The sequence below is a fragment of the Brachyistius frenatus genome, unplaced genomic scaffold (genome assembly GCF_029030835.1).
Source record: "Brachyistius frenatus isolate BFR_SWC_R1_liver_20210118 unplaced genomic scaffold, ASM2903083v1 Contig_130, whole genome shotgun sequence".
In the NCBI taxonomy this organism is placed as follows: Eukaryota; Metazoa; Chordata; class Actinopteri; family Embiotocidae; genus Brachyistius; species Brachyistius frenatus.
In genome coordinates, this window is record NW_027210729.1 from 370,024 (window position 1) to 396,854 (window position 26,831).

The window sequence follows — 26,831 nt, forward strand, 5'->3', positions numbered from 1 at the left end:
CTTCTTAATGAGCTGTGTATTTCAATGAAGCTATGAAAAATGGCAAGCTGCTGTATGACTGGTCTGAGTCCAGTTGTAGTCGTCTGTCTCTTGGCCAAGTTACAACAAAAATGTTTGCCCAGATGACTGCTGAATCTGACAGTGTCAACATCAAAAATAAAAATGTCAAGTAGTCCATTCTTGGCACTATACATCGAACAAGACAACTGCCAACAGCATCTGTAGGATCTTAAATATGTTCCAGCAGCAAGAAGGCCCTGCCAGCACTTCTCAAATATTGACAAAGCAAGAACAGTAAAGCTTTTCCAGAATCCGCTTTTCTCATGTCAGTATCTACATCTATAGTGAGTACGGCAAAAAATAAGCTCCTGACAACTTGCAATAGTGAACGCTAAGAGGATAGAAGCAGTGCGATAGAGATTAAGGAGATGAAAAAGGACAGAAGAGGGATATAGAAGAAGAAGCAACAGTTACTGAGTAGATAAGAGGCTGGAAGGACAAGTGAGACAGTTTGAAAAGGATAGAGCAGAGAATAAAACTGATTAAATGAGAACGATGAATGCTTGCGGGAAACCCAAGGAGAAGGAGGCGAGGCTTGCAGAAGCAGTAGAATTAGACAGTGAGGATGAGAAGGGCAGACCGGACGGCCAGACAGACGGCGAGAGAAGATTGAGAGTCTGAGTGAAGGTGACATTAAGCAAACGACCGAATACAAGCTGGATTTTAGAGGCAGGCTGAAGCCAAGATGGGTCAAACGAAGAAGCAGTCAGATGATGCAATGATAAGAGAGGGAGAATAGTAGCAGTATGACAATACAGACAGGAAGATTGGATAGGGTTTGGAAAGGGAGAATTACCCCCCAGGATGTCTGCATCATGTGATGAAACTCAACTCAAGTGAGCTCAAATATTTTTCTCCCTCATTTTTCTCTAAATATCCAACACTGGTTCTTTGTCTTAACATTTCGTGAATGTATTGAGATGACATCCGTCCGACACTTTAATAGAACTGACTATTCGGAAACTCATAACGCTGCAACCATAGACTGTCTGTAACAGTGGATGGGTCTGAAAAGTGCAGCAAATGTGGAAATGCCTTAAACTGCAATACCACCGGAGCTAGGGGTTGGCTCCAAAAAAGCCTCCGGCTCTATATACTTTATTTCTTTCATGAAATACAAAGTCAACAATTTTTTTAAAGTATTAAACACTCAGTTTAGAATTGGTTTTACCTGTAGGTGTGCATGTCCAGTTTCTAAAAAGCACAGAGTTGAAATAATGGTAATTTAGCATAATTGACACGTTTCCATTAGAAAATACAATCAAGAAAAGACAGTTATATAAATAATACAAACAACCTCAAGCTGTTACAGCAGTGAACATAATGGAAACATCCCACAGCCATATACTGCATGATTGAGTCAGAGAGGCTTTGACAACCTCAGCAGTCTGGATGAGCAAATAAAAATACCATCAGCAATCATATATAAACCTGCAAGTAGCTCAATGGTCAGTCTGTTCATTGGTGTGCGAGTAAACGCTGATGAAGCATGAATGTTTGTGAAACATGCTGCTTTACATTTGTGTGTGTGTGTGTGTGTGTGTGTGGTAGAGGGAGGGATGTGGTAATTTAGAGAGGCAAACAGGCTACATTACCAGCTGAAGCAAAGCAAAGTTATGTGGTGTTTCTGGTTGTCTTAATAGAAAACAAAAGTGCCAGTTCACAGTTCAATTTGAAAATCTCTCCTGCTGCTGAGCTCAAAATACCAACAATGGAAACACAACATTTTACACTATAAGCCCATTTGGTTTTGTGTTAAAAAAAAACAACTTGGCTGAAACGTGTAAAGCTTATGAATAATCTTCTTCTTTGTCAGTTGGATTAAGAGTCCTAGACTTTTTATGTGTGCCATGTGTCAGGCTTCTGCTCTTGGTGACAGCTGGATGAAAAGCAGTAATCTATATGGAAAATGTGCACCTCGGTGACAAACAGTTCTCCTCCGCCTTGAAGTGAACATTTGAAGCAGCAAATAAAGATAAAAAAGGAAATGAAAAACCGAGGGGTAGAGAGCTGTTGTTATATCATTGTTTGTCTCTTATAGCTTGAACACGGGTAGTTTATTAAACAGGCACTGACTTTCAGTGTGTATGTGGTGATCATGGATAGACAGACAACCTTGGTTTAATTTGATATTTTAAATGCAAAAATCAATGACCAAATATTGATTTTAGTCCGAAATAAATACATGTTAAAAGAAGTAAACAGTGACCTGCAGTAGTGTGTAGCTACATCTGTTCACATTGCTGTCGTTGCTGTGGGAAATCCATAAAAACAATTGTAGTTGAAGTGCTAAAATGCCTGGCGTGTTACACAAAGCCTCCACATCACTGTATTTGTAACATACACACGTGTCTGCGTGTTTTTGTTCTCGCACATCATGGCTATTGCTTCATTTGATGTTCTGTTAGCATGTCTATAGTTCATTATTCGTATATACAATTATTACAATAAACAGTCGGCCACACCACCGGAGCAGATTGGAGTCGCTGTCATCTGCAGCATGCAGCCATTTTATTCTCTTTGTGTTCATAACATGTCTTGTGACCGGATAAGTATCGAGGCACCATGTGTTGATCTTCAGCTAAACAAAGTCAACACTGTTGCAGTGTTTTCTTTAACCATCGGCCTCCCTCTGCATTGTGTGGATTAAGCTGAAGATGGCTCTGATACAAGTTCTCACAAGATCATAGAACAGGAATTTCTGACGTGCTCATTTGCAACTGTTTTAGTCGAACATGCAGGAAAGGAAAGAGATAAAGTCCACAGAATACATGTTGTTTGGATAACAAGTGGCGAACAACCGTGATGTCACCCATTGGACACTGATCGGATTGGAAACCCAAGGGCACTACGCCTCCCTCCGCACTGGCCTCTCTTTTCAGACCAAGAGGCCACACCCACTTTTATAGGGATAATAACAATAACCCGATTAGCCCAACATTGAAAAGCACGAAGGATTTAGTCTGTATCTGTGTCGATGTTCACATATGGTACAGTGTAACCGACAGGCTGTAACAATCTGCCCTCATCAATGACAACGCTCAAGCCCCGCAAATAGCAATCATCACAGCTGTGTGTGTGTGTGTGTGTGTGTGTGTGTGTGTGTGTGTGTGTGTGTGTGTGTGTGTGTGTGTGTGTGTGAAAGTGGCAGCTGTGTGGTGAACACTGCGGTTGGAGACAGGCCTCCACTGTCCAGTCACACAGCTGAGGTCAGTGCACAAACGCTCTGCAACGCATGTGGTGTGTTTGCGTTTCTTTATTCACCTTCCCCGCACCCTTTCGTGTGTTATCCTCCATTACGACGAGGAGAGACGTGTTTTTAACTACACCCGCTCCGTCAGGTTGTCCACATGCGGCTACAAGAAAAAAGCATCCGGGGAGCCGGTGGAGAGTCGGTGCTTACTCAAGGATTTATTAGCAGAGCCTCTGAGGGGAGCTGTCAAGGGGGCTTCAACAAAAGACCTCTGGTTGAAAAGCTGTCTCTAATCACCTTTTCTACCTGCATCATCATTTTAAACGGCGCTCCACGGGCGACAAAACGCTTAGACATCTGGAAATAATTGATTGTTTAAAGATGAATAAAAAACATCTCTAATTTGTGATGGATTTCTTTATCTTTACAGTGATATAGTTGTTCCAACATTTACTCCCACACATCCGGGTTTTTTTCCTGAATTCTTTTAACAGTTTAATGCCTTGAATACGTCCATGCATTACTTCCTGTACAAAATACATATGATGATTCATTTTTGAGTAATTTTCCTCGACCCATTCAGCTGGGATTTTAGGTTCCGAGAAGATGTGCGTCCTCTGGATGTGGAGGTTCACCAGTCCGGGCTTTGCTATGTGATGATTAGCCTGCTATAGGGAATGCTAGATAAGCTGCTGTTAGTTGCAGAGTGCTGGTTGGCACGCAGAGCTGGACAGTTGCCTCCACATATGTGGATGCAGTTTCTTCAGCTGCCTGAATAAAGTGTGACTTCCTACAGAGAAAGTGTAACCGGAATCAAGGATGTCCTGGTTATGTTTTCTGTGGCCCTAGAATAGCTCAAATATAATAAGTGTGGTGATCAGCATTTTATAATCAAGAGTTTATGTTGAAACACATGTATTTCATTTATTATTTTTGGTATCGAGAATCAGTTTCAGTGGTAAATTTCTGGTGTCTTGATGTCCTTACCGGCTGACGTCAGACAAAACTGTGATTTTTTTATTATATTTTTTTTCAAACACCAGTGATTTTGAAGTTGTCATCTGTATCCTAAATACAATCTGTTATACTCCTTTGTATCTGATATAAAAAAGCATTATAGAAATTCTTATCCCAGGTCACAAGAACTATAGTTTGAGTATTTAAAAAAAAAAAAAAAATCCTCACTTTTTGAAAGTGAGAAAAGCAAGAAAGGATTTGTCATTTTGGCTACGACTTAAACTAATAGTCAGTTATGAAGTGCTACTGAGTAATGTTCTGTCAATCAACCAGATGCAGAGTTAACGAACGCAAACTCATTCAAGGTAGATTTTGAACCAGCCCACCCACCACTGCATCGGGTTGGGTTCCCACTCTAGCATCTATTATTAATTACATTTGCAGCGTATTTTTTTTTTTTTTGAATGGCTGCAGCAATGGCTACTGAGTGTAGTGAATGTAAATGGAAACCTGGTGACGTGCCATTTCTCGACCCTCACCTTGCGATGATGTCAGTCGTTACTCTTGACCATTGAACAAAAACCATACTTGACCTCAGAAATGACCAAAATTGTTTTTGCAGTTTAAAAAAAAAAAAAAAAAAATCTATATTTGAATGCCTCAAAATACCACTACACGCCCCATAAATAACAAACATCTGCGCAGGAGCAGGCTGCAGCTGCCGGCTATTCAACAACCATTATTGAAGCCACAGTGACGAGAGGAGGTGGAGCTTGCAGCCCCCACCCCCTCCCCCCTTTCTCCTCCCACACACACACACAGAGTAGTGTCTACTGTCTCCTCATATGCTGCTCCTTTTTTCTCATCCACATGCTTGCCGCATGCTCGCAATGTCTCTGTCTGAATCATACACTTGCTCATATGGCACAACCCACCTCCTTTGTCCCCATCTAGTAACACACATGTACACTTTTTATTTCATCCATTCCTGCCCCTCCTCCACCCACCCCACTTCAAACACACAAAAAAAAATACTCTTTTTGTCTCCCACACACACACACACACACACACACACACACACACACACACACACACACACACACACACACTATCTCTCTCTCTCTCTCTCTAGCTTTCCTAATCTCTCCCACTCCCTCTCTCGGCTACACACACCCCTCCTCCCTGTGTCAGTGCAAAGTAGAGCAAGGAGCCACTCTTTCATGTTTTTTCCAGCGTCTGCAGCCTCGCTCTGTCTTCTTCGGGCTGCTCGGAGAAAGAAGGGAGGGTGTCTTTCTTTTTTTTTCTTTTTTTTTTTTCTTTTTTGCCTCCATCCTCACCAGGTTTGTCTAAACGAGTGACACAGAAGGCAAGACGAGAGGATAACGAGGGGGAGAGCCAGAGGGGAAGAAGCAGGACTCTGGCTCCATCTGTCTGTCTTAGAACAAGGGGCTGAGGGAAAAGAGGGGTAACAGCGGGGCGAGGAGAGGGAAGGAGGCGCCATGGGTCAACTGTGCTGCTTCCCTTTCTCCCAAGCTGAGGAAAAGATCAGTAAGTGTCTCCTGCTTCCGTCTCCGTGTGTGTGTGTGTGTGTGTGTGTGTGTGTGTGTGTGTGTGTGTGTGTGTGTGTGTGTGTGTGTGTGTGTGTGTGTGTGTGTGTGTGTGTGTTGTTGTTGTTGGAGAAACCAATTGGACTCAACGGTGCTGTCTGCTGGGAGAGACTGTGTGCATGCAGTGTAGGAAGATCATGTACACCATGTGTGTCAGCTGTCTACACAAGAGCACACATGCATGTTTGCATGAGATGGACAGGGAGTGTTTGTGAGAAAAGAGTGTGACCGTGTGCCGTCTAGTGCTCTGTGTTCATGTATTTGTGGAATAATGGGGATATTTCAGCAGTGTAATTCAGTGTAATCGCTCCGTGGCACAGCCACGAAGCCACACTGACAGCTTCAGATGAAATAGTTGCCTTGTTAACAGTTACTGATGAGTCTCCTAAGAGCCCTGTTGTTGTAAATATCAACTGTAGGCTGTAAAGTTCTGCTTAAAATCTCATACTGATTAGATTGATACCTCTTCGACAATAAAAACTTAAAGGGACACTGTGGAGTTTTATTGTAAACTTAAATCTATATTTACATTCAGTGTTTTATCACCAGAAATCAATGTGTGTATCCTTGAAGCCCCACTGAATAATGTCTTCCTCAGAGACCAGTTTTGTAAAACAAATATTTGAGTTGTCTTTCGCACGAGCCTGTTTGCTTGCTTTCAGTTTTCTCTGCCGCCTTTGCAGATGTATTCGCATGTTTGTTTTTTTAATCTTTGTTCCTTCCACCAACAGTTGAACAGCAGAGTAGCGTGAAAGCGGCAGCAGGTTATTAATTGCATGCCAATGTTCATGTGTGTCCTTGTGCACACGAGCCAAAACAAAACAGGGATTGTACTCCAAAAACAATTATTTCCCCAGTGTCACTCGAGATCAAAAACTCCACAACATATCTTTTAAATAGTAGAGCATTGGTCTGTAAAGAAAAGTAATGAATGGCGTACCAAACAAAGGAAGTCACAAAGTAAATTTGTCTTTTTGGTTTTGTGTATGTTGATGCAGTTCAGGTGTCATTTGTCTGATCAATGTAAATATAGTCGTTTTTATCCTTCTTTTTTTTTTAATCACTATTTTCAGAATACATTTGGGAGCGTTGAGGGAACCACCTCCGTAATTAGTGCTCACTGTGTTGCTTTAACAAAAGCACTCAATAGCCTGCAGGCTAAATATCCCCTCCAACATGTTTTTAAGGCACATTAAAAAAAAACACTTTGAATAATAATTTTCGTGAAATAGTTTCTCAACTATGTTCACTTACTCGTTAAGCAGTCTTCAATTTCATTTTGTTTTATTTAAGTCTTGATATTCATAAGATATTTTTTGTGTTTTAAATACCAAAAAACTGTCTCAATATAGTTTTACATCATTTTTTTGTTTTTTTTTTTTGCATCTCTCTATCTCGAACAGGCTGCTTTGTGTCTTTAAGGCTGTGGAAGGCCTGAGATGCAATGAGTTTGTGACATCACAATCTTACAGAACTCCAAACAGCTTGTTTAAAGAAGCAGCTGCTGGACATTTCTCTGTGGACTGAGTGTTTTGACACTTTCACAGTATTCATAAAGCACCTCGATCTGCTTTATAACCAGAAAATAAATGTAACCATCCCTTTCTACAACATGGGACCTTTAAGGAAAATCTGTGAATATCGAAACATTTTTAATGGACAAGTTTCACCGTGGGCTACAACACTTCTCCTTCAGTGACGAGTCTAATCTCATTGTACGCAAGTTGGAGGTTTCAAGGCTCTCGCAGTTTACTTCATACTACATATTGACTTTTTGTGATGTCACTAAATCTTACTCACAATTTCACATCCTAAAAGCAGATTTAAGGTAATTACAGGGAAAATTTCTCCTGTCAGCAGACGAATATGAAAACAGCCCTGTGTGGTGGCAAGCTCTGCAAATCAACCTTAAGAATGAAAGTCAAATATCTGACGGAAGTAACAATAAGCGAAACATATATTGATTGGAGGGCGACTTTAAAATAACTTGTAAATGACTCTGGGGATATCATCCGACCTTCCTAGATATCCATCTACACAAACCACAACTTTTCCTGGAAGAGAGTTTGTTGGAGCACCAACGTTATCGAACACATGTTGTTCTATGATATCTGCGGTCGGTTAAATGAATGGATATGGATAAATATCAAAAGTACAAGCACACATTTTCAACAAGATTACAGCGACGAAGAAAGGAAACTTGCTGATCATCATCAGTTTAGAAATTCAATGAGCTCTGGAGGATAATTACCGGTGCAGCTTGTGGTTTGATTACAGCTTTCTCACTCATTGTTCTGCCGCTGTCATGTCGGTTCATTTGCATTTTGGGCGAATGTACAACTTTGTGCTTCTTTGTTTTGTAGAAGATCTAGACTTTCTATTAGGTAACAATAAAAGATACAAAATCTCTGATGTGATGAAATACCATTTTACTCATGTTCATTATTACTAACTTTTTCTTTTAAACCGCATCAGACATCCTTGTTGAACGCTACTACGAGATGTCTGCTGTCCTAACATGAGCTCACGCGCCGTTTTTAGCAGCGTTACAAGATTAGCTAAAAGGAAGGCTAGATTTCAGGGTTTTCCCCGTAGTGTTAGGGAGAGTAAATTGAATCTATAACTTGTTTGTCCCAGTTTTCATTCTAGTGCAAGAAATTGAAATTGATCTTATTTAGATAGAACATCTGCGCTCTATGCAGCTGCCTAGAAAAACATGTTCAATGGAAGTAGAGTATGTGGTTATATAATGTTCTTTTCTGCGGACACTTGGATGGTTAGTGAACGGTAGGAGATTGAGCACGTCTGCATATTGTCATAATTGTCATGGTTGGATAATTACACAGTGTTGTTTGGATTAATGATTAGACGGAAACAAAGTCATAAAATGAACCAATGATTTGTAGCTTGTGCGAAATGTATTTGTGTGTGCATGCACAAGATCTTAATCATGCTGGTCACAAGTCATAAAAGCAGACTTTGACACACACACACACACACACACACACACACACACACACACACACACACACACACACACACACACACACACACACAGGTTTAATGTGCGTGGGGGTTTGTGTGCTCTTTTGTTGCACTGGTTGAAGACTGCGTGCACTCTCTTCCTGCTTCGGTTTTCTCTTCCTCCCTCCTGTGTTTTCCCCTATGTGTCCCTCTCTCGCTCTCTTTCTCTGCTTGCAGCTGCATTGCTATAAACAGTCGAGCCACTGTGCCCTACTTCTGAGTGCAGAGGGATGGAGGGAGAAGGGGAAAGAGTGATGGAGGGAATGACGACTAATGAGGGGAGAAAGAGGGAATGGGCTTCAAGAGAAATGGCGATATTGAGACGGAGTCGGACAAACAGGGAGTGTCTACTGCGGGTCAGATGCCTGTGATGGGGTGACAGTCATGAGCGCAGCAAGACACGTGTGTGTGTGTGTGTGTGTGTGTGTGTGTGTGTGTGTGTGTGTGTGTGTGTGTGTGTGTGTGTGTGTGTGTGTGTGTGTGTAAAATTATTCAACCATGACAGATATGACAAGCTGATTAACTGGCATTCACAGTCACTGCAGGTGAAAAACACATACAATACAAACAAAACCTAACGACATGAAATGCATATAAATGTAACTTAAAAAAATATAGCTCGTCACAATGTTTTTGCCCAGCTCACAAAAAGCTAGAAAAGATCTTTATTTCATCAAGCTAATGTATTCAAACCCAAACATGGCTGCTTTAAAATAAAGTTGAACACTTAAAATCACAAAGAAAAAAAGAAAAAAAAATCATCTTTACATTTGCCAGCTAGATCAAGAGAATATCTGCAGCTTTTGCTTGAATAAACAGCATAAAATGTTGAAAAACGACTAACTGATTTTGATAATTTATTTTAAAAATTGTTTGCCGTGTAATTTAAATCTTCTCATTTTAATTCTCTTCATTGTTACGCAAGTATATCCAGCGCCTTATGGATGGCCATGCGGGGTGTGATCTGCATCAAACAATTCAACAATTAGTTGATCAATAAATTATTTGCATCGTTAAATTAATCTGAAACTGTGTTTATAAGCAAATAATCGCTGAATTTATATATAAGAATTTCAGTGAATAATTGCTGGTTTCAGTTTCTTAAATGTGAACATTTCAGACTTCTCTATCTGATAGTAAACTGCAGATCTTTGGGTTTTAGATTGTTGGTTAGACAAAACAAGACATTAAGATGTCACCTTGGGATGCAGGGAATTATAATGATAATTTTTTTTCTCTATTTCTTTATATTTTAGAAAACAAACCACAAATAAACTAATAATTGCCAGTTTAATCAATAATAAATCATTTAGTTTTGGCCAATCAAAATGAGATTGTTTCTCTCTTGCCCCATGGCCCCAACTTTCCACCAAATTCATCTGAAACATATAAAGTCCTTCTTAAGGTTTCCTGCCAAATAGCAGACAAATAAAGTGATAAATGGACTGAATCAATGATAATTACTCCGTTCCATCATAAAGCTGCCGACACAATCCACTAACTAAATTGCGTTGTAATGAGCCGTTGCCTTTCCATTCCCTCACTTTAGCTCTGAGGTCATGATTGTTTATCCCAACTCTCCTAGTTTGTTAAACTCTTCTCGTGTCACCTCCGTCAGCAGCTTCTCTGTTCAGTATCCATTACACCGAATACAATTTACAGATATTTCAAACACTTTGCCATTAGGCAGTTATTACTTGGACTGTGTGGTTTATTTTTTCTTTCCAATTATTTAACCCTTCAGAGTGACACAGGAATAAGTAAATGAAGGTTGGTTCAGTCTCTGGTTGACCACCGTGAGCTCTTCGCCTCCATTAACTGTGTAACAAACGGCACAGGAATGACCTTGAACTGACAAGTCTTCCTGCTGTTTGCACAACCGTGGTATCACAAAATAAGAGCTGTTAAAAATTCAGCTGTGTTTGTATTGGTGAGCTGTGCTGGTGAAGACAGCAGACACCACATGTAACGAAGAGGGGGAGAGAGAGAGCTGAGAACAAAACAGAGGAGGAGAGAGATGTGGAGGGAGTCCAGGGGGGGAGGAGATGCAGCACTGCTTAATTCATCCTCTTTTCTTTTTTTTCCTCTTATTCAGTCTTCTGAGCCAAGTTTTCTTCTCTTGTTCTGTTCCGTTTAAACTCCTTCCTGTTGCACTGCTAAGCACTCAGCAAATGTAAAAACACTGAAATATTCACATTCTTCCGTCATGTTTTAAGATCCCTGTGTGTCCACATAAGTTTGAGTGTTACAGCCAACGCCGGCAGTCGGGCTGGGTCACTGAGCAGAAAAAAAAGTCCTCCCTGAGTACTGACTGCTGCTTTTGCCTCGAGTCGGGTTTTGACAGAGGGGAGTGAGTCACTGCTGGATTTACATTACGGCACACAGGCCTTGAGGCTCGGACTCATTTTTATGATATGAAGACAATTGGAAACAGCTCAGTGTCTACTTTTTTAAGGTGCAATCAATAAGAGACGCTCGCTTCCTCAGTGCTTTGTGTCCCTACTGTCTGACTGGATCTCAGCCAGTGTCTCTGTTTTGGCCGGACACTGTTTAAACCAAACTGTCTCTGCTTTTTAGAAAGATCCCCAGCATATATTAAAGCTGTAGCAGGTAGCATTTCGGTGTTTATGTACTAGAAATAAACTGGTTTAGTGGCAAAGGCATGGGCATGTGACTCCTTGTGTTGCTTTGATTTCCTAACCCTGAAAGCACACCACACTACTTTGCTGTAACAGTGGGCTTGTGCTGAACCAGTTCGTGGCTTCTTATGTTGTTGTAGGTTAGCTAACAGACTCAGATGTGATCTGTTGTGCTGTCACATCAGACGAGAGCCCCAAAAGATGTCAAATCAAAGTGGAGTATTTTTTTCTAGCTTGTTGTCCATCCACATTAGAAAGGCCGGGCTGGTCGTTTGATTTGCCATCAAGCAGCACTCAGACGCGACACACCTGTCCAGCTGAGGTACTTATCCAGAGACGGTTTATTAATTGTAGGTGGGGGTCGACACATCACCAGTTTGGAGAAGCAGGCATCACGGAAGCTAATCAATGTACTGCTGTGTAGGGGGTCAGCAACAAAACAACTTGTAGTCACCTTGAAAAAGGCCCCTCTAAAACAATCAATATCAATTTAAGTTTGTTATATTTACAATACGTACCTCGCAACCAGACAGCGCTTTTTGAAGGGGAATCAATAAACAATATGTTTTGGTTTAACATGTTTAAGTTAAATAGGTCATTACAGCTCAAATATATAATTTTGTTCCCACATTCAGACAAAAGTTAGAAATTCAAACCATTAACAGCTGATCTGCTGGATTTCTCCTCTTGTAGTGACGTTGCTTTGGTGTCATCGTGTTTACATTAGTGGGACAAAATAAATGTACTCTATTTTTGAATGAGCTGTCCTTGTTCTGTATCATATGAAGACACACCACTACTGTCAATCCCTCCTTAAGTCTTCCTCGTCCTCATTAGTGTGGAAATAGAGTTTTGATGGCGTTCACTGTGTCACTGGAGGAATTTTCCAGCCGTGAAATCGTCATCAGTGCACTGTTGGAGGGGAACAGAGAAGCACGCTCCCTGTTTCCCATTGTGAAGGCACAAGGGAGAGATAGTCAGAAATGTAATTATTCCTCTTTATTGTAGAACTCACAAAATGCAGGCAAACTAGGCCACAGCGGGACTTTAGGACGTCTTACAGAAACGAGTCCCTTGTGGAGCTGCAGAATTTCACAGTTATAGAGCTTCTGCTTGTGGTTTTAGTTTTCCTTCTGATTTCTGTAATTCTTTTCTTAACATTACAGCTAAGTTCAGTGTTCCTGGTGCAGCTGTAGCTTTAGTGGCATGTTGAAGGTCATTTGAAGAAGAACCGTGTAAGCCACTCTACAGATTTATTGATCTAACCATGTCTTGGTATTTTTTGTTGCAGTATTTAGGGAGCGTATTTGTGTTTGCATTTTGTCGTCCCGAACAGTTTACGTGTTGTTTAATAGAAACGATCCATAGTAATTCAATAACCACAATATGAACTGTCTAGAAAGCAGAAACACAAACGTGTTGATGGCGCTGCAGAAATCAGTATTGTGAGTGAGGAAGAGTCTGGTATTTCCTCAGGAAACTGCTCCACTATCAGGGCTCTTTACCCCCAACCTTGTAAAGATATGCTCACCTTCCTCTTCATCACATCACACACACACACAGTTGTCATCCTCCTTTGTTCCCCCTCTCCTCCTCCTCCTCTTCATCTGCATATTTCTTTGTCTTCCTTTCCTTACTGCTGCATTAATGTTCTGCCTAAACTTCTGCTTGAGCTGGCAGGAAATCAGCTGATTTAGGGTAAAAATAAATTCATAATAACAGCAGATTATCAGGCGGGATGTAAACATAATCAGGTTGCCGAATCCATTGAAATTAATTCTTAAGTCTTTTCATGGGATTAGTATGGTTCCTTTTCATACTGTATGTAGATGTGAAGTGCTTGTGCATTAGCAGTAGCTTCTGTTCGCTGGAACAGCTTCCTTTTGGATTTGTAAAATATCCACCTATCTGTGTAGCTATTATAAAGTGCTCCCTTCATCATGGAAAGTACAAAATATTTATATAAATGAAATAATTGGCAGACTGCAGCAGGATGTCAGCTCTAATCCTACTGGGGAGTGGATTTTCTGGAGGGGGGAGTTGCCAAAGAACAAGACAAATAAGTGAGCAAGAGAGTTTGAAGGAATGCTGTTTCTACATAGCACAACATAAATCAGAGCAGAGCCCAGGAGGAGACAGCAGCGACTGAGCAGACACACGCTGTCACTTGACATTGTACGGACTCAAAAGCTTGCTGACAGTTTACAATCAAATTTCCAAACACAGCGTCTGCACACCAACAACCTCTCAATCTATGTTTCTCTGAGTGACAAAAAAACTGGCACATATTAGAGACAGTGGTATTAGGAGGGTGTTAGAGAGAAGGAAAGACATATTAGCAGCTCTGGTGCCCATATGCTAACATAAGCACACTAACAGGCTCACAATGACAGTGCTAATTTAGCAAACTGGAGTTTTTAATTTGAAAACCTTATTAGAAATTAAGTTAGAGCAAATAACTAAAAATCCAGCATTTTGTTTCTGGTGTTGTTTCTCACCTAATATCTTTAGATGAGGGTGGTGATTTGGAGAAAAAAAAAACAATACCTAATATTGTTGTTTATTCAATAGATGTTTTCAGCAAATGCAATTCCCCATAAAGCCTAGTTTACAGGCTAAATGTTATGGCTTGGCAGCAGAGATTATAATCTTAAAATTGGCTTAAAATTACTACAAAAGATAATTTACTGGAGTTTTTTTTGGCTACAGATGAAATCAAGTTCCAAGTACCAGCGAAATCAGTTACAATAAAGGAAATCCTAATTAGTCTTAGGTGTAGTTATTTCGGCCTGGACCAAAGTGGTAGATCAGCCCAGTGTCCAACATCCCCAAAGCAGTTGTGCGAGCGTGCCAAAAAAATTCAAGAGATCTATGCAGGCATGCTGTTGCTGTTGGACAGAAGACAGCATATCCTGGAATAATCTCATTACCACTACAGGTTTCACCAGAATCTACTAATTGGCTTGGTTTGCACCATATTGGCTCAGATTTAGTGTGGCTCGACATGAATTAACACCACAGTGACAGAGACGTAGTTTAATCCAATGCCTGCTGTTATAAAATCATTCCTATTAAAATTCTGCACCTCGAAATCCGTTTCTCATTCCTTTAAATCTCCAATTACTTATACATCGGAATTAGGCTCCACATTACTCAACATTTTCTCTACAGTTGTTCTTCTGTCAAATATGCAGCTACAGCTTTTAGAGGCAGAAACGATGTCAGGCAATAGAGAAACAGCTTGGAGACATACCGGTCTATAAATGTGAGAAGCTGTGAGGTAAATAAAGACAAAGCAGCTGAGGGGGAAGATGAAGTCAAACTGGTGAGAGGAGAGGAGTGGATACTTAGAGACAAGAGAGACTGAAACCTGCCAAAAAAAAGCAGATAGAAGTCAGTGCAACTGCCTTTTGTTGTTAAAAGTTGAAGTGCCTGTCTGGCTCTCATCTCCGTTGCCATGACAACACGGCCAGCAAAAAAAAAAAAAAGGTAGACCAAGAGGAAGGGAAACAAATATTTAAAGAGAGGGAGAGAGAAGTGAGGAAAAGTAAAGACTGAAGTAGTCAAGAGGGGTAGAGATGGAGGCAATAGGCAGTAGCACCATTATGAAATGCAGAATTTAACTACACAACAGCTGTTGGCTTAAAAACAGGGTCAACGACACCTGTAATTTGTTACCCATGTTGAATGACCCACTGGTAGTCAAGGCTGATGTCAGGAAGGGGTCATGTGATCAGGGTTTGACGAGTCAGGGAAGGACACGTCATCAGTGACCGGGATGCGAACGTGGGTGTCTGCATCATCGTTTCCATCTCTCCAGACTAAATGCCAATCCTAAACTTTTTCAAATAAAACGGGGTTGGCAACATTTTCAGAAGTTTCCATTTTAGTGGTTTAAAAAAACGAGTTGTGTAGACGCCAAGTGTTAACGCAGCAAGTTATTGGTTTTTAAAATGTATTGGTGCGGATGTAGCCTGAGAGAGGAGAAAATACAGAAGTGTGTGTGTGTGTGTGTGTGTGTGTGTGTGTGTGTGTGTGTGTGTGTGTGTGAGAGAAAGGGGGGTAAGCTTTGAGAAATTGTAGAGAAAGTGTGTGCGAGATGCTGTTGAGCATGGTGCGTGTGTGAGCTAAAGATAAGTTGAGCGAGTTTGTCGCTGAGCCTCATTGCTGTGAAATCAGTTTATCCACAGTGTGAAAGGCTTATCTGTGTCTCTGTCATGTGTGTGTGTGTGTGTGTGTGTGTGTGTGTGTGTGTGTGTGTGTGTGTGTGTGTGTGTGTGTGACACAGGTACAGAGGGCGGCTTTACTGCCATCATAAAGACCTTCATTTTGTCAAGTCAGGGTTGAAAAAGCAGATAAAAAGAGTTTCTCACCAACTCGCAGCCCTGTGAAACATACAGACACAGAAGAGTCTGCTTACGTAGGGTCAAAAACACAAGAAATGTTTTGTTGTAGTTCGTGACGACAGAAGGAACTGATCTGGAATAAGAGAGGAAATACAAAATAAGGGATTTAGTCCTCCTATGGGATTCATTTCATTTTTTTTAAGTGTTGCCTCATTTGAAAAATGTTTTTTTTTTTTTCCTTATTTCCACCTTTGGAATAAAAACCCGTGTCGAAACCTTGTACCTGACAAGAATGTATTTTCCAGTGTGCGCATTTATTTTTAGAGTTATGTTTTTCAATGTGCAGACTTGTGTAATTAATTACACTGTTTGTGGCTTTCTGCACACCTGCACACTATTTTTACTCTCTGGACTCTCTCAGCCACTGGCAGTAAAAGAGTCAGTGGATTTGAGAACAATATTTTCCTCACAGTATTTGTGCATCCTTATAAGTCTTTGGGTTTCTCAGGGGTGTAAGCCTAATCTTTAAAATCCTTGCTTTCTCACACCAAAAGTATCTCCCTCGTGTTTGCAAACAAAGAGCCTTTTATGACTGTACAATATCCATGAGACACAAAATGCACGCTTGTTTTTTGTCCCTGTTTAATATTTGATGTTTGTGCTTGTGTTGCAGATTTGGTTCAGAGTCCACTCCATCCCAAACGCTCAAGTATGTGTCCTCATATCAAATGTCTACATTCAGTTAAAACCTAATCTACATCTTACAGGCTTAAAAGTGAAATAAACCCTAAAGCCGGCATGTAATCCCTCAAACCAATCAAACTCAGGATGATTAACTGTGATTACTTTCACCAACCTCTTGATTACCATGAATTTATTGATAAAAAAATAAATTAAAAAAAAACATCATGTAACCTTGTTGCTTTTGTCTCTAAAATCTAAATGGTCTTTCTTGACATTTCTCCTGATATTGGTGTAATCCACTCACATCTGATCTGATTTCTCACTAGATTCCGTTGATTTAAGCAAAGCCAGTCTCTGTCTTGTTTAGAGCAGCAGGACAGGAAGTGATTAAAGACACTGTTCATTAACTGTGATGCCTTCGTTTTAGCAAGCATCGCTCAGTTTCTTTAAACAGAGGACTGAACTTCACTTATCAATCCTGTACTCTGAAATACAAGAGTTACAGAGATACAGAAATCCAAAAGAACTTTTGTTTATACTTTTTATATGAAACAGAATCCATTAATTTTGGCCTACAGCTTTAAAAGTGTTGGCTTTGAGCAAAGACAACGTTGCTAAAGTATGTAAGCACAAGTCCTACTAGGTTAGATTTAAAGCAGGTGTAGTAGGGGTGGCGGGTGTGAGTATTGAGTAGTATTGGATGTTCTGCTGTTGAGCCTTTATGAGGTGTCGTGGGCCTAACCTGACGAAACACTGATGAAGGGAGGTGCCCATTGGATAACCCCAGTGAGATCCTGCACACACTCACCTTGTTACTAAGGCGTTGTCCTTGGTAGTGTCTTACGTGGATGTATAAGATTAGCATGTATAGTGTTACCATAGCATCCTGTGAATCAATGAGGCATTAGATAGGGGAAGACGGTAATATTGAGTCATTTGACCCTTGTGCCGTTATTCAGCATTAATTTGGCACTGATATTTACCTTTCACATGTTTTGTTATTTGCTTACACAGGTTTTATTACAGATATTCCTTGGTTTTATGACGCAATAACTTCCTCCACCAAATGATGACTTGTGTGTAAATAAAGTATGACTCATGCAGACAGGGTCGAAGCCTTCATAAACTGATGGGCTTGTAATGGCTTTCGCATGTGCAGGCTGCTCTCTCATCCTTTGGAAAGTTTCACTGTAGTTTGTGGTGTTGACTAATTAACAGCAATCCAACTGTAAAACCGTGCAAAGCCACAGATTCCTTCACTGCCTATGGCACCGTTTAAATAAACGACATTTACTACAGCTTCTGTATTTATAAATGTTGGCTGCACATATCTTGACAACGTTCCCAGAGAAGGAAAAGGATCCCTTCACTCATCTTGATGTTTGTTTTACGTCTTTACTTTTGTAAAATCCCTATTGAGATGCATGTAAAGCAAAGAGAAGAATAAGTCCCCCCCCAAAAAAAATAATTAAAAAAAAAATGCTTGTCTCTGTGACCACACAGACCAGGATCATCAGTAATGAGCAGGGCTTTGTGGCTGCGAGTGTTAAGACTGGTGCAAACAGCAAACCGAGTCAGAGCCACATGATTAAAATGACTCTGAGCATGATCTGATCATTAGTGCCAGCAGCGCCTCGTTCGCTTACTCAGAAATGTGTCTGCAGTTCACTAAGAAAGACACGTATAGGCTAAATTCAGTCAGCTGCAGATCTAAAGGGGAAAATACACACACACACAAAAAAAGAGCAGTCCGGGGTCACTGAAAGTCACAGGCAGGCCACGGGTTTCTACAACACAACATCACGTTAGGTTCAAACCAATTTAGCAAACAATAGTAAAGTAACGCTGATGGATGAGAGACGAATGTGCGTGTGCTGGCTGGTTTGATGAATCCTGGTTTCTGTTTGGCCCGCTGTTAGCAGCCTGAATATTTGGCAGAAACAACATAAATCCACAGATACACGGCTGGTAGTGGTGGTGAAATGCTGCTGTGACGGTGACTCGAGCTCACCCCAACGCACCAGAGCACCTGGTGGTGCAAGCTGATAAAATATCCACAGCACGAATGTGCCAACAGTCAACACTATACTGTAGCACTTCACCAATATTAGCATATCAGCAGTGGCTACAGCAAGGTGAAGCTGCACCTCTTCATATTTATTATTCATGAGTTTGCGGCTTTAGGAGTGCAGTGTCGGGAAGGTTCCCTGTGGAGTTTCTGACCTCTAGTCGTGCCATGGAGCTGTTTTTCTGGGAGGTGAGCACGCGCTCAAGGATACGCACGCACAGTGGAGCTGTCACAAGTGTCCCAGTGTTACAAGATATACTGAATTATCTTTTGTTTACAAGAAAACACTACAGGGCACCTTTAAAGTCGGGCTGAATTTAGAACATCCTCTGTGCTGTGACATATTTCTGAGTGTAATAAAGTATTGTCACCAGAAATTGGATTAGATCACCCAAAAGTGGCCATGATTTAGCGAACGCAGCGACCCTCAGCCTCGCTGTTAGATCAGGAGGAGGAAGATGAGGGAGAAACGATAGTTAGAGCCAGAGGACATTTATTGGAAAAACAGACCTCGATGATATTGCTCTGTAAGCTACTCTATCCATAAGCTGCAGTCATGTGTGATTTAATTGTATATGATGACCAGGACAAGCTCATCACGCCGAAAAACTTTGATTGGATTAAATTATGTTTAAAGTCATATAATTTTTTTTTTTTTACACATTATTTAACGTTTAGCAACAGATAACTGAACAATTAACATGAGGACACATATTTTGTCTCATTTTACCGTGTCTTGAAGGACAAAATTTATATGTAAAAATTAAAAACGGATCTACAAAACAAGACCGAAAAACCGAAAGTGACAAGACTGGTTAGAGCCAGACCAGGAAGAACACAGCAGACTAGATTAAATCACACGTCGTGCACAATGTGGTTCTGACAACAAACCTTGTCGTCCTCATCGTCTCTGTCACTGCTACTGTCTGTCTCTTTTGTCTAATGAATAATAGAGCATCACTCTGCTTTCAATTGAAACAAACCTGTGGGCCCTGTGGGAGTTTTGTGATATACAAGGTTAACGCAGCTTTCTTATGCCTGGCCTTGGTAATCAAATGTTGATGTGGTTATAATATTGTGTTTTTGAGCCACTGCAGTAAAGTGTGTGTGTGTGTGTGTGTGTGTGTGTGTGTGTGTGTGTGTGTGTGTGTGTGTGTGTGTGTGTGTGTGTGTGTGTGTCAGACAGTCTGGATGGCTGAGTGATTCTTTATTACTCTCCTTTTGTTTGGCTCGCTGCTGGCTGTCCATCCTACCCACCCCGCCCGCCGGCCTGCCTTTCTACATGAATTATTGACTCAACTGTTTCTTCTGACCATATCTGCTTCTATCTCTCTGTCTTAATGTCTGCCATTTTGTTTTTGGCGCCAGCAGAACAATCAGTGTGGTAAAGAGCTTTGGTTGTTACATAAATCCTGTTTTTAATCACCGCAAAATTCATATAAGAGCTTGAGAGACGGTTGTTTACTTCATCTGTTATTATCATCTCTGCAGTAGTCACGTCCAGTCTATTGTTGCTGAACTCAGTCGACGATGAACGAGTGTACTCATTTGTTATTGTCAGATTAACAGTTAACATCTGTTTGAACATATTGAAACAGGAATAATGTCGGTCCGTCACGTGACAAAGACACCCGAAACCAACGGGAAGCAACTCGGAGTTGCAATCAAACCCGCTGGAGTTAAATGTCACTGAAGCTACAAATCTGAAGCTGCCATTGCTGTCGCATTACAGAGGAGTAAAACCTCAGCTGGAGGCACAAGCGCAGTGATAAATCAGCAGTTTGATGATGGGTTTACAGTTTTAAATTCATATTTTTGAAAATGAACCACTGTTTTCACTTATTTACTGTATTTTAGAAGTGTCGGGGGGGTGGGGGGGCATCTGTACCTCACAGTTGGTGGTGGTATGAATCTGATTTGGAGTTTAATATCAAAGATACCACAAAATTGTAAAGTTACATGTAGCCCACCTTCTCAATCCCAATTGTAGTTCAGGGCCTTCATATCATATACATCCTCCCCCCTCCCCCCCGTTGCATGGGAGGTAAATTGGAGAGGGTCTACAAAAATATAGATTTTAGAAATGTGTCTCCAACAGCCCAATTTAATCATATGACTCTGACGAAGGTGCAGAGAGGCCTGGTGTAGCTTAAAATACAGAGTTCAAACTCCCATGCATTCACATGTCGCCCTGTTTTAGCCCTTACTTCCTGCTTTGAAATAACACACATGAATATTTAAACCACACACATTGAATGTTACAAAACCAAATTGTGACCCACAGAAAATTTAAAAAAAAAAACACAATACCCAGGACGTTTGCACGCTTGTTGGAGCTGATTTAAATCCTCAAAGAAAAGGTGCGGTCAGTACTCACAATTAAGAGGGCGGGAGGTGACAGTCTTTGGAAACCCTTTGTGTCCAGCAGGAGGCGCTGTGACGAGATGAGAGGAAAATCCATCCTGCGTCTGTCCTTCCGCATGCGGCGCAGTCCTGAGCGCTTCTACTGCAGAAAGCTTAGTTGCTACTACAAAAGGTCCATGTCATGACATGTTTGTCGATCATACTCACTCAGAAACTCAAAACAAAAAGGTTTTGGGTTTTTTTTTTCCCCGCGCGCACTCCGGCTCTCTTCTCCCAGCTCGGGAAGCCGTTAGCTTGTTAGCAGCTAAGTCCACGCGGAGAGGAAGGGGGGGCAACGACCTCGAGTTTTACCGACCAACACGGCTCTCTTTCTGATTTTATTGGACCATACCCGGCTACAAAATACTCCGGTTCTAACTCTAACAACAATAAAACACATTTTTCTGAACGTACAACTAGCGCTGCGTCGCTCTGTATCTTCACCCGCTTTCCCTCATCTCGTCTGCATTGCGCGCTCCTGTCGTTAAGTCCCGCCTCTCCAAGAACCCGGTTGGTTCCCATAAAGCTCTCTGCTTGTCCTGATTGGCTGGCAAACACATTGACACCTGGCCAGCCAATACGGTAACGTGAGAGGTTCAGGGGCTACTCAAAACTGTAGGACACTTAAGTACTTTTCCAAACTATACTTCTCTGCCTGTGAACACAAATGCAAATGAACTGTTTCAAAGAAACACATGTAAACAAATTAGCAGGGCGCTACATACAGAAAATAATTTTCCCGTTCATACATTTTAAAACACAATATTAATATACCGTATATCCAGTGCTATTCCAGGGCCATATTATTTAATTTACTTTAAAGTTACGCTACATTTTTAAAATACAATCGGTAAGTCAAACTTAAGTGTACTGTGAAAGGGATCATTTGTAGGGATGAACCCATAAACAATCACCCTGTAGTTCGCCTCAACTCTACACAATATTTGAGTGTCTTTCAGCTCATTGTTTTGGTAAAGCATCGTAAAGCTACAGCAGGCTGCAAAAAAAAGCTCTGATAAAGCCACTGTACAATACCTGCTCAGCACCAAACGGAAAATACAGTTAGTAACGAGCTTGTAAGTATTTAGCCACTAAAGCTCGAGGCATGTCCCTCAGGAGTTGGTGAAAATAAACATTATTGCTCCATGTTTGCTGGATGTGTAAATAGGCAGCGGCTTGCTTATGTTTTTGGTTTTTCCAGATGAATTTCAATTAGTTCTAACGTGTCAGTGTTGTGTTTACAGCTTCTTACTCTAAAAAAAATACACATTTTTTTTTTAGAGCCGTTACTTTTGTTTTGAATTGATTCGAGTAGACAACCAAATCTTTTGAATCCACAATTTTGAAAAGAAGAGAAACGAAATTGACAAACAAAATCTAAAAACTTTGTTATCTCACAATCGGGGAGCAAGTTTGTGCTTCCGTTTGTGGTGTAATGATAATAGACACAATTATAGTTTCTTGTTATTAAAATACAATAACGTACAGATGTTTTTGTTGTCCTTTTTCTACGCAGGCGGGCGTCGCCGGTCTGAGCCCGATGAGGCGGAGCTACTGCGGGTCAGCAAGCGATTGGTAGAGGATGCTGTCAATCGCGCTTTGCAACAGTACAAACAGGAAACACTTCAAAATGGGGGCGGGCCTAACAGTGCGGTGCAGCCCCCCGGAAACACAGAGGAAACCGCTACAAAGACGGACAATAAAGCTAACTTCACCACAGACAACAGGAAGTGACGTCATCAGACTGAGGCACGGCGACCGCAAACCAGCAGCCCGGGAAACATCAAGCCAGGCCTGGCTAACCGGGAGAAGAGTCGGAAAGACCTGAAAGCCTGAACCAGCCAACCAGTCAGCCCACTTTGCTGACCTGCTAACCCAGACACAGTGCTAGTTAAATAGATAATGTAGCTTGAGATCAACGCTAGGCGACTGTCTGAACAAGGCCAGCGAGCTAAACCTGTTAGTTAACTCTCTAACTCTGATGTCCAACGGTAAGAATACCGTCCCTAGTTCTTCACCCCGCTGGGGGACGGCGTTCGCACGTCAAACCAAGAAAACACTCCTCTAGAGTCGTGTGTGCGCGCACGCTGGGTTCACTGTGACCTGTCAGTCAGAAACTGTCCTTTCAGAAGAAGATAACTTATGTTTTGTAGACAGTTTGGTTTACCTGCACTCAAAATGGATTCTCCTTAATTTCCCTAAGAAAACTAACTTTAAGGTGAAGATAATCTTTTACCCTCCTTTGAGCATTATGGTTGTTTTTTTTCCAAGAGCCGTCTTCATAGACAAAATACCACTTATCTGTTCATCTCTGCTTCTGAAGAGGAAATGTGACATGAGCTGGTGTGTTAACAGAATCTTGGTTGAGACTGGCTTATTCTTTGAACTCGAAAGTGAAACCTGGTCCAGTATGTTGGTCTGTGCGGGCTTTTGTTAAACTGGTTGTGTTTGGCAGTCCATGTCAGGAAATTGATCTTCTTCAAACATCCAGCAGTTGATTTTGCGTTTAAGTTCTCCCGTCTGCATTCCCTAAACTACACTAAAAGTTCAGTCGGTACAGAAACTGCCCTACCCCCACCCCGCCTCCCCTCTCCCCCCCGCCTAGCTATGCTTCATTATATTATATATTACTATTGCATTAAGCAAGTGTGTCCCGCTGTGTCCAGCACCTGAGACAATCAAGTTAAGATGAATTCATTCTTGAAACAGAAAATAAGTGATACCAGCTTTTAAACCCAATCTGGACTCTGTTGGATCCATAACACTCAGACTGCGTGAGTCCGGTATCATATTAACTAATCTCCACTAACAACACTAAGTTTAAAGAAGGGGGTTTGGGGATGGTGCATTGGGGATACTAATATATAAAATATTTTGCTTCACTTATACACAGTACACTATGAGTTGCCAAGAGCACATCTTTACTTAATTAATGCCAAAACCTTCTTTGTTACCGGCTTGTCTCACTTAAACCTAATTTTTACGTGACAAGCTGTAGTTCATTTTAGCTGCACACTTGGATGTTCTTTTTGTTTGCTTTTTAAAAAGTATAATATCACTGATTTTTCTGTAAAATGAAATTTAAAGAACAGCACGTCAGACCACGTCAATGATTTATTATTTATTCTTTATTTAAATCCATTCATAAGTTGTTTGAGTGAAAGTCTACAACACAGGCTGGAGTCTGGCTCTTTCATGTGTTTTTATTTTGGAAGTATTTATGCTGATCTGAGACATTTTCACTCTGTGGTACTGTACATGTAAGAGCAGTTCTAGCCATGCAGTGATTCAGATGGTGATGCTGAGGTCGATGAGGTTAACTCAGACAATCACTGCTGTCAGCTGAAAACCCTTATTTTCAGTGTCTTCCATCTTGTTTTGTTTTTTTTCAAACTTGAAAATAAAATTGGCCTTTTATTGCATTGTTTTGACCCCAAAGCTCATGAAATCCACCCATGTCATTCAGAAATACTGGTGCATCAATGTGAGTGAGTTTTTGTAAAACTCCTGGGGATGAGGTTTTCAACTGAAAGAAAGAGGATGACGATGATACAGCATGACAAAGGCTGTTTTTTTTTTTCTTAACAATTGTTTTGCTTCTTTATTAACAGCCACCTGTTTGAAAAAAATTTAATTTAAAAAATGAAGATGTGTTATTTTGAAATGAGAGTAAAACCACTGTTTGCATTTTAAGTCTAAAAAGCACAACATTTGAAATTGTATCTTTTTAATAGTCTTTGGTTTCAGTTTTTACAGAGCAGGTAAACATATATATGCTGTTAAATCAGATCACCTCCGTTCAGCGTGGCCTTCAGTCACTAAAAGAGATTCATGTGATTCCTGTTTTCCTTTAAGTGCTTGAAGTCTCTTAAATGTTAACCTGTGGCTAATGATGAATTCTTGAGTTAAATGTTTAAAAAAAAAAAAAAAAAAAAAAAGCCAAAACAGAATATTTCCTTTCTAAGGTGAATCTGTGTCTGTGAACAGAGATAAAAAAAAACAACCAGTGACTCGGTTTGCCACCTGATGATTTTCAGCCGTTTGAGGTTTATTTCCTTCTTGTGCGAACAGATATGAGCAGAAAAATGTACCCTCATCCCTGTGAAATCCACCTAAGTCCTGTCACTGTGGGCTCATTGAAACGTCAATAACGCAGGTGGATTCTGTCTTAAGGTGGACTTTGAACAGTTTCATTTTTATCTTTTATTGTCACCTGGTCCTTAATCTCCTTAAAATCCCCTTTAATAGACAAGTTGTCCTGTTGGCCTGTATGGTTTGTCTTTTCACGTGTCTGACGGTGTGGCTGTGTGTGTTTGATCAGTGATTCCCCTGAGAAATGCTTGTCTGTATCAATCATGACCACTTGGAGGTGTGTGTGTGTGTGTGTGTGTGTGTGTGTGTGTGTGTGTGTGTGTGTGTGTGTGTGTGTGTGTGTGTGTGTGTGTGTGTGCGCGCGCGCACGCCTGAACAACCGATTAAATTGGTCTTTTCTGTTTGTCTTTCCATGTGTCCACGTGTATGTGCGACTGTGTGGGTGTGTTGTTTGTACTGTCTTGTATATCTTGTCCTGCAAAATTTTAACAATAAAACAGGATATGAGTTTCAAAACCAATATCCTTTTCTCCATCTCTGATTTCAGCCTGGGTGAAGTTCCACAGTGATTACAGATGATTTATTTTTCTGTATAGTAGACCTACAGTATATTTACATCAAGAAAACTAATTTTAGCAATTGAACACATTGACAAAAGACTGTGTGGCTGCTAAATGTCTACAAACTAGTAGTAGGGCAAAGTAAGAAATGTATTGTAAATGGACTGTAATGCAAAAAGAACAAATACAAATGAACTTTTTTAGGCCTTTTTATTGATGGTATTATTTTCAGAAGGACCGCCAGAAAACTAACATGAAGGAAGAACTTTTGCAAATGACACCATAATGACTTGTGGGAAAAAAATTATTGACTTAATATTTCATTAGAGAAGTTGAATGGAAGTCTATGGAGCCAGAGCTTTTTTGGAGCAAACCCCTAGCAGCCCTCAGTGATATTGCACATAAACTTCCACATTGGCCTAATTTTTCAGACCCTGAAGCTATACGTCCAGTTTTATATATTGTATGATCCCAACCAAGTGGCAACCCACTGGTTTGAGAACTGTTCTGTTGAAGTCTTCAGTCTGGCATTTTGGCCATCTTGGTATTTTGGTAATATGCTCCGCCCACTTCTACCAGTAACCTAACCGCACCCAAGGTATGCCAATCAAACCAGGCATGTCCTCAAACATACCGCCCTTTGAGGCCTAATATCTAATTAATTACAGAATAATTTAAAGAAGGACCACCAGAACACTGATCAGGAGGAGTGAGTTTAAAAAATGACACCATAATGACTTTTGAAAAAAATGTCCTGACTTTTATATTTCATGAGAGAAGTTGACACTTTTTGAATAGGAGTCTATTGGAAACAGAGTTTTTTTGGAGTTAGCCCCTAGTAGCATTCAATAGTACTACCATTGTAAGACAGAGTGCATTCCTGAAAGAGCTAACAGTCCAATTAATGAAAAATATTTATCAGGTTTTTCACAAATGTAAATCCAAAGCTTTTTATTATGCTTTTAGGCATCACTTCCAAATGGCATATTTCTCATTTCAGAGTAAAAACTTGACACATTTTAAACCAGCATTTACAAGTAAATAAACAGGCCCTTCACACACTGAGTGCACCCACACACAAGTGTTACTTATTTTGCCCGATTGGACCTGTGCTCAAACACAGAAGGACTGAAATAGAAAGAAAAAGGATGGGTTTACAGATTTAACCTTCTTAAAGCTGATGTATGATCAGAACTAT

General features: G+C 40.7%; 1 protein-coding gene across 4 annotated transcripts in view; it reads left to right on the top strand.

Annotated features, from left to right (window-relative positions):
• LOC138630244 (A-kinase anchor protein 7-like) overlaps positions 1 to 25,593 on the top strand; it is a 42,007-nt gene extending 16,414 nt beyond the window's left edge. For 3 of the 4 annotated variants that reach the window (XM_069714454.1, XM_069714455.1, XM_069714457.1), the window contains 2 exons: positions 16,500 to 16,535; positions 22,498 to 25,593. In XM_069714454.1, the coding sequence (XP_069570555.1) occupies positions 16,500 to 16,535; positions 22,498 to 22,715 (254 nt within the window). In that variant the 3' untranslated portion in view covers positions 22,716 to 25,593. The remainder of the gene's footprint in view (positions 1 to 16,499; positions 16,536 to 22,497) is intronic. The other variant, XM_069714456.1, reaches the window with a different exon arrangement.
• Positions 25,594 to 26,831: the final 1,238 nt, after the last annotated feature.